The sequence below is a fragment of the Oncorhynchus masou genome, chromosome 32 (assembly GCF_036934945.1).
Source record: "Oncorhynchus masou masou isolate Uvic2021 chromosome 32, UVic_Omas_1.1, whole genome shotgun sequence".
Classification (NCBI taxonomy): Eukaryota; Metazoa; Chordata; class Actinopteri; order Salmoniformes; family Salmonidae; genus Oncorhynchus; species Oncorhynchus masou.
The window spans coordinates 3,517,173-3,526,212 of NC_088243.1; the positions used below are offsets into that span (position 1 = coordinate 3,517,173).

General features: G+C 56.2%; 1 protein-coding gene across 1 annotated transcript in view; it reads right to left on the reverse strand.

The window, feature by feature from the left end:
• zfyve26 (zinc finger, FYVE domain containing 26) overlaps positions 1 to 9,040 on the reverse strand; it is a 126,701-nt gene that overhangs the window by 23,139 nt on the left and 94,522 nt on the right. The window contains 1 exon segment of the mRNA XM_064955546.1: positions 6,581 to 6,790. Coding sequence (XP_064811618.1) covers positions 6,581 to 6,790 — 210 coding nt within the window.

The window sequence follows — 9,040 nt, forward strand, 5'->3', positions numbered from 1 at the left end:
TTCCCATTTTATAATAGATTCGATTATTAGATAATATATTTTTATGACATATTGTACAGTTTGTGTTTTTAGATATTATGTGATATATTACGTCCGTTTAAGCACCAAATGAACGTCCCCCGAGGTGGAATAATACAGTCTAAGACTAGGTCTACTGGGGGAACGTTAAGACTAGGTCTACTGTGGGAACGTTAAGACTAGGTCTACTGTGGGAACGTTAAGACTAGGTCTACTGGGGGAACGTTAAGACTAGGTCTACTGGGGGAACGTTAAGACTAGGTCTACTGGGGGAACGTTAAGACTAGGTCTACTGGGGGAACGTTAAGACTAGGTCTACTGGGGGAACGTTAAGACTAGGTCTACTGGGGGAACGTTAAGACTAGGTCTACTGGGGGAACGTTAAGACTAGGTCTACTGGGGAACATTAAGACTAGGTCTACTGGGGGAACGTTAAGACTAGGTCTACTGTGGGAACGTTAAGACTAGGTCTACTGGGGGAACGTTAAGACTAGGTCTACTGGGGGAACGTTAAGACTAGGTCTACTGGGGGAACGTTAAGACTAGGTCTACTGGGGTAACGTTAAGACTAGGTCTACTGGGGGAACGTTAAGATCTAAGACTAGGTCTACTGTGGGAACGTTAAGACGAGGTCTACTGGGGGAACGTTAAGACTAGGTCTACTGTGGGAACGTTAAGACTAGGTCTACTGTGGGAACGTTAAGACTAGGTCTACTGTGGGAACGTTAAGACTAGGTCTACTGGGGGAACGTTAAGACTAGGTCTACTGGGGGAACATTAAGACTAGGTCTACTGGGGGAACGTTAAGACTAGGTCTACTGTGGGAACGTTAAGACTAGGTCTACTGGGGGAACGTTAAGACTAGGTCTACTGGGGGAACGTTAAGACTAGGTCTACTGGGGGAACGTTAAGACTAGGTCTACTGGGGGAACGTTAAGACTAGGTCTACTGGGGGAACGTTAAGACTAGGTCTACTGGGGGAACGTTAAGACTAGGTCTACTGGGGGAACATTAAGACTAGGTCTACTGGGGGAACGTTAAGACTAGGTCTACTGTGGGAACGTTAAGACTAGGTCTACTGGGGGAACGTTAAGACTAGGTCTACTGGGGGAACGTTAAGATCTAAGACTAGGTCTACTGTGGGAACGTTAAGACGAGGTCTACTGTGGGAACGTTAAGACTAGGTCTACTGTGGGAACGTTAAGACTAGGTCTACTGGGGGAACGTTAAGACTAGGTCTACTGGGGGAACGTTAAGACTAGGTCTACTGGGGGAACGTTAAGACTAGGTCTACTGTGGGAACGTTAAGACTAGGTCTACTGGGGGAACGTTAAGACTAGGTCTACTGGGGGAACGTTAAGACTAGGTCTACTGGGGGAACGTTAAGACTAGGTCTACTGGGGGAACGTTAAGACTAGGTCTACTGGGGGAACGTTAAGACTAGGTCTACTGGGGGAACGTTAAGACTAGGTCTACTGGGGGAACGTTAAGACTAGGTCTACTGGGGGAACGTTAAGACTAGGTCTACTGGGGGAACGTTAAGACTAGGTCTACTGGGGGAACGTTAAGACTAGGTCTACTGGGGGAACGTTAAGACTAGGTCTACTGGGGGAACGTTAAGACTAGGTCTACTGGGGGAACGTTAAGACTAGGTCTACTGGGGGAACGTTAAGATCTAAGAGTAGGTCTACTGTGGGAACGTTAAGACTAGGTCTACTGGGGGAACGTTAAGATCTAAGACTAGGTCTACTGCGGGAACGTTAAGACTAGGTCTACTGGGGGAACGTTAAGACTAGGTCTACTGGGGGAACGTTAAGACTAGGTCTACTGGGGGAACGTTAAGATCTAAGACTAGGTCTACCGGGGGAACGTTAAGATCTAAGACTAGGTCTACTGGGGGAACGTTAAGATCTAAGACTAGGTCTACTGCGGGAACGTTAAGACTAGGTCTACTGGGGGAACGTTAAGACTAGGTCTACTGGGGGAACGTTAAGACTAGGTCTACTGGGGGAACGTTAAGATCTAAGACTAGGTCTACCGGGGGAACGTTAAGAGTTTTTCCACAGGGATAACAGTAAACACCACAGTGTGCCCAACAATTACATAACTTGTTGAAAATAAGACACGGAAACCTCACTGCGAGGGCACAGCGAGGGCACAGCGAGGTTACAGCGAGAGCACAGCGAGGTTACATCGAGGGCACAGCGAGGGCACAGCGAGGGCACAGCGAGGTTACATCGAGGGCACAGCGAGGGCACAGCGAGGTTACATCGAGGGCACAGCGAGGGCACAGCGAGGTTACATCGAGGGCACAGCGAGGTCACATCGAGGGCACAGCGAGGTTACATCGAGGGCACAGCGAGGGCACAGCGAGGGCACAGCGAGGGCACAGCGAGGGCACAGCGAGGTTACAGCGAGAGCACAGCGAGGTTACAGCGAGGGCACAGCGAGGTTACATCGAGGGCACAGCGAGGTTACAGCGAGGGCACAGCGAGGGCACAGCGAGGGCACAGCGAGGGCACAGCGAGGGCACAGCGAGGGCACAGCGAGAGCACAGCGAGTTTACATCGAGGGCACAGCGAGGTTACATCGAGGGCACAGCGAGGTTACAGCGAGGGCACAGCGAGGGCACAGCGAGGGCACAGCGAGGGCACAGCGAGGTTACATCGAGGGCACAGCGAGGGCACAGCGAGGTTACATCGAGGGCACAGCGAGGTTACAGCGAGGGCACAGCGAGGTTACATCGAGGGCACAGCGAGGTTACAGCGAGGGCACAGCGAGGGCACAGCGAGGGCACAGCGAGGTTACATCGAGGGCACAGCGAGGGCACAGCGAGGTTACATCGAGGGCACAGCGAGGGCACAGCGAGGTTACAGCGAGAGCACAGCGAGTTTACATCGAGGGCACAGCGAGGTTACATCGAGGGCACAGCGAGGTTACAGCGAGGGCACAGCGAGGGCACAGCGAGGGCACAGCGAGGGCACAGCGAGGTTACATCGAGGGCACAGCGAGGGCACAGCGAGGTTACATCGAGGGCACAGCGAGGGCACAGCGAGGGCACAGCGAGGGCACAGCGAGGTTACATCGAGGGCACAGCGAGGGCACAGCGAGGGCACAGCGAGGGCACAGCGAGGGCACAGCGAGGGTACAGCGAGGGCACAGCGAGGGCACAGCGAGGGCACAGCGAGAGCACAGCGAGGTTACATTGAGGGCACAGCGAGGTTACATCGAGGGCACAGCGAGGTTACAGCGAGGGCACAGCGAGGGCACAGCGAGGGCACAGCGAGGGCACAGCGAGGGCACAGCGAGGTTACATCGAGGGCACATCGAGGTTACATCGAGGGCACATCGAGGTTACATCGAGGGCACAGCGAGGCTACAGCGAGGGCACAGCGAGGGCACAGCGAGGGCACAGCGAGGGCACAGCGAGGGCACAGCGAGGGCACAGCGAGGTTACAGCGAGAGCACAGCGAGGTTACAGCGAGGGCACAGCGAGGTTACAGCGAGGGCACAGCGAGGGCACAGCGAGGGCACAGCGAGGGCACAGCGAGAGCACAGCGAGGGCACAGCGAGGGCACAGCGAGAGCACAGCGAGGTTACATCGAGGGCACAGCGAGGTCACATCGAGGGCACAGCGAGGTTACATCGAGGGCACAGCGAGGGCACAGCGAGGGCACAGCGAGGTTACATCGAGGGCACATCGAGGCTACAGCGAGGGCACAGCGAGGGCACAGCGAGGGCACAGCGAGGTTACAGCGAGGGCACAGCGAGGGCACAGCGAGGGCACAGCGAGGGCACAGCGAGTTTACATCGAGGGCACAGCGAGGTTACATCGAGGGCACAGCGAGGTTACAGCGAGGGCACAGCGAGGGCACAGCGAGGGCACAGCGAGGTTACATCGAGGGCACAGCGAGGGCACAGCGAGGGCACAGCGAGGTTACATCGAGGGCACATCGAGGCTACAGCGAGGGCACAGCGAGGGCACAGCGAGGGCACAGCGAGGTTACAGCGAGGGCACAGCGAGGGCACAGCGAGGGCACAGCGAGGGCACAGCGAGGGCACAGCGAGTTTACATCGAGGGCACAGCGAGGTTACATCGAGGGCACAGCGAGGTTACAGCGAGGGCACAGCGAGGGCACAGCGAGGGCACAGCGAGGTTACATCGAGGGCACAGCGAGGGTACAGCGAGGGCACAGCGAGGGCACAGCGAGGTTACATCGAGGGCACAGCGAGGGCACAGCGAGGGTACAGCGAGGTCACATCGAGGGCACAGCGAGGGCACAGCGAGGGCACAGCGAGGTTACATCGAGGGCACAGCGAGGGCACAGCGAGGGCACAGCGAGGGTACAGCGAGGGCACAGCGAGGGCACAGCGAGGGCACAGCGAGGGCACAGCGAGGTTACATCGAGGGCACATCGAGGTTACATCGAGGGCACATCGAGGTTACATCGAGGGCACAGCGAGGTTACATCGAGGGCACAGCGAGGGCACAGCGAGGGCACAGCGAGGGCACAGCGAGGTTACATCGAGGTTACATCGAGGGCACAGCGAGGCTACAGCGAGGGCACAGCGAGGGCACAGCGAGGGCACAGCGAGGGCACAGCGAGGGCACAGCGAGGTTACAGCGAGAGCACAGCGAGGTTACAGCGAGGGCACAGCGAGGGCACAGCGAGAGCACAGCGAGGGCACAGCGAGGGCACAGCGAGGTTACAGCGAGGGCACAGCGAGAGCACAGCGAGAGCACAGCGAGAGCACAGCGAGGTTACAGCGAGGGCACAGCGAGGTTACAGAGGGCACAGCGAGGTTACATCGAGGGCACAGCGAGGTTACAGCGAGGGCACATCGAGGGCACAGCGAGGGCACAGCGAGGGCACAGCGAGGGCACATCGAGGGCACAGCGAGGTTACATCGAGGTTACATCGAGGGCACAGCGAGGGCACATCGAGGGCACAGCGAGGGCACATCGAGGGCACAGCGAGGGCACATCGAGGGCACAGCGAGGTTACATCGAGGTTACATCGAGGGCACAGCGAGGTTACAGCGAGGGCACATCGAGGGCACAGCGAGGGCACAGCGAGGGCACATCGAGGGCACAGCGAGGTTACATCGAGGGCACAGCGAGGTTACATCGAGGGCACAGCGAGGTTACAGCGAGGGCACAACGAGGGCACAACGAGGGCACAGCGAGGGCACAGCGAGGGCACAGCGAGGTTACATCGAGGGCACAGCGAGGTTACAGCGAGGGCACAGCGAGGGCACAGCGAGGGCACAGCGAGGGCACAGCGAGGTTACAGCGAGGGCACAGCGAGGTTACAGCGAGGTTACATCGAGGGCACAGCGAGGGCACAACGAGGGCACAGCGAGGGCACAGCGAGGGCACATCGAGGGCACAGCGAGGGCACAGCGAGGGCACAGAGGGCACAGCGAGGTTACATCGAGGTTACATCGAGGGCACAGCGAGGGCACATCGAGGGCACAGCGAGGGCACATCGAGGGCACAGCGAGGGCACATCGAGGGCACAGCGAGGTTACATCGAGGTTACATCGAGGGCACAGCGAGGTTACAGCGAGGGCACATCGAGGGCACAGCGAGGGCACAGCGAGGGCACATCGAGGGCACAGCGAGGTTACATCGAGGTTACATCGAGGGCACAGCGAGGTTACATCGAGGGCACAGCGAGGTTACAGCGAGGGCACAACGAGGGCACAACGAGGGCACAGCGAGGGCACAGCGAGGGCACAGCGAGGTTACATCGAGGGCACAGCGAGGTTACAGCGAGGGCACAGCGAGGGCACAGCGAGGGCACAGCGAGGGCACAGCGAGGTTACAGCGAGGGCACAGCGAGGTTACAGCGAGGTTACAGCGAGGGCACAGCGAGGTTACATCGAGGGCACAACGAGGGCACAACGAGGGCACAGCGAGGGCACAGCGAGGTTACATCGAGGGCACAGCGAGGGCACAGCGAGGTTACATCGAGGGCACAGCGAGGGCACAGCGAGGTTACATCGAGGGCACAGCAAGGGCACAGCGAGGGCACAGCGAGGTTACAGCGAGGGCACAGCGAGGGCACAGCGAGGGCACAGCGAGGTTACATCGAGGGCACAGCGAGGTTACAGCGAGGGCACAGCGAGGTTACATCGAGGGCACAGCGAGGTTACAGCGAGGGCACAGCGAGGTTACAGCGAGGGCACAGCGAGGTTACATCGAGGTTACATCGAGGGCACAGCGAGGGCACAGCGAGGTTACATCGAGGGCACAGCAAGGTTACAGCGAGGTTACAGCGAGGGCACAGCGAGGTTACAGCGAGGGCACAGCGAGGGCACAACGAGGGCACAACGAGGGCACGTCGGTGAACGTAAACAATCAACGACGCCTGTGTTCCGCGTGGCTCAGTTGGTATGAACGTGGCCTGGCAGCGTTGCACACACTGTTGTGGGTTCAATTCCTGCAGCCATCCTATAGACATACTAAAACCGCTCACTGTCGTAGAACAGACTAAACATCTAGGCTTTAAATTTTTTTTTTTTAAACTCTTCTGTAAATCACTGGTTTATCTCTCACCGTGGCCAGCGTGGATCTGACGGTGCTCTCCAGATGAGAGACGATCTCCTGCAGCAGCCGAGGACCCAGGCTGAGCTGGTTCCTGTCCACCGGAGCGTTCAGACAGCGACAAAACTTCTCCCTAGCAACAGCCAAGTTCCCTGCCTTGAGGGAGGCCATTCCCCATGCCTGCCACACACCGCCTGGGTCCAGACCACTCTTAGTGGACACCTACGGTCAGAGAGGACCAGGTTAGGACTGAAACACCTGTCTTAGTGGACACCTACGGTCAGAGAGGACCAGGTTAGGACTGAAACACCTGTCTTAGTGGACACCTACAGTCAGAGAGGACCAGGTTAGGACTGAAACACCTGTCTTAGTGGACACCTACAGTCAGAGAGGACCAGGTTAGGACTGAAACACCTGTCTTAGTGGACACCTACAGTCAGAGAGGACCAGGTTAGGACTGAAACACCTGTCTTAGTGGACACCTACAGTCAGAGAGGACCAGGTTAGGACTGAAACACCTGTCTTAGTGGACACCTACAGTCAGAGAGGACCAGGTTAGGACTGAAACACCTGTCTTAGTGGACACCTACAGACAGAGAGGACCAGGTTAGGACTGAAACACCTGTCTTAGTGGACACCTACAGTCAGAGAGGACCAGGTTAGGACTGAAACACCTGTCTTAGTGGACACCTACAGTCAGAGAGGACCAGGTTAGGACTGAAACACCTGTCTTAGTGGACACCTACAGTCAGAGAGGACCAGGTTAGGACTGAAACACCTGTCTTAGTGGACACCTACAGTCAGAGAGGACCAGGTTAGGACTGAAACACCTGTCTTAGTGGACACCTACAGTCAGAGAGGACCAGGTTAGGACTGAAACACCTGTCTTAGTGGACACCTACAGTCAGAGAGGACCAGGTTAGGACTGAAACACCTGTCTTAGTGGACACCTACGGTCAGAGAGGACCAGGTTAGGACTGAAACACCTGTCTTAGTGGACACCTACAGTCAGAGAGGACCAGGTTAGGACTGAAACACCTGTCTTAGTGGACACCTACAGTCAGAGAGGACCAGGTTAGGACTGAAACACCTGTCTTAGTGGACACCTACAGTCAGAGAGGACCAGGTTAGGACTGAAACACCTGTCTTAGTGGACACCTACAGTCAGACAGACAGAGAGGACCAGGTTAGGACTGAAACACCTGTCTTAGTGGACACCTACAGACAGACAGACAGAGAGGACCAGGTTAGGACTGAAACACCTGTCTTAGTGGACACCTACAGTCAGAGAGGACCAGGTTAGGACTGAAACACCTGTCTTAGTGGACACCTACAGTCAGAGAGGACCAGGTTAGGACTGAAACACCTGTCTTAGTGGACACCTACAGTCAGAGAGGACCAGGTTAGGACTGAAACACCTGTCTTAGTGGACACCTACAGTCAGACAGACAGAGAGGACCAGGTTAGGACTGAAACACCTGTCTTAGTGGACACCTACAGTCAGAGAGGACCAGGTTAGGACTGAAACACCTGTCTTAGTGGACACCTACAGTCAGACAGTCAGAGAGGACCAGGTGAGGACTGAAACACCTGTCTTAGTGGACACCTACAGTCAGAGAGGACCAGGTTAGGACTGAAACACCTGTCTTAGTGGACACCTACAGTCAGACAGACAGAGAGGACCAGGTGAGGACTGAAACACCTGTCTTAGTGGACACCTACAGTCAGAGAGGACCAGGTTAGGACTGAAACACCTGTCTTAGTGGACACCTACAGTCAGAGAGGACCAGGTTAGGACTGAAACACCTGTCTTAGTGGACACCTACAGTCAGACAGACAGAGAGGACCAGGTGAGGACTGAAACACCTGTCTTAGTGGACACCTACAGTCAGAGAGGACCAGGTTAGGACTGAAACACCTGTCTTAGTGGACACCTACAGTCAGAGAGGACCAGGTTAGGACTGAAACACCTGTCTTAGTGGACACCTACAGTCAGAGAGGACCAGGTTAGGACTGAAACACCTGTCTTAGTGGACACCTACAGTCAGAGAGGACCAGGTTAGGACTGAAACACCTGTCTTAGTGGACACCTACAGTCAGAGAGGACCAGGTTAGGACTGAAACACCTGTCTTAGTGGACACCTACAGTCAGAGAGGACCAGGTTAGGACTGAAACACCTGTCTTAGTGGACACCTACAGTCAGAGAGGACCAGGTTAGGACTGAAACACCTGTCTTAGTGGACACCTACAGTCAGAGAGGACCAGGTTAGGACTGAAACACCTGTCTTAGTGGACACCTACAGTCAGAGAGGACCAGGTTAGGACTGAAACACCTGTCTTAGTGGACACCTACAGTCAGACAGTCAGACAGACAGAGAGGACCAGGTTAGGACTGAAACACCTGTCTTAGTGGACACCTACGGTCAGAGAGGACCAGGTTAGGACTGAAACACCTGTCTTAGTGGACACCT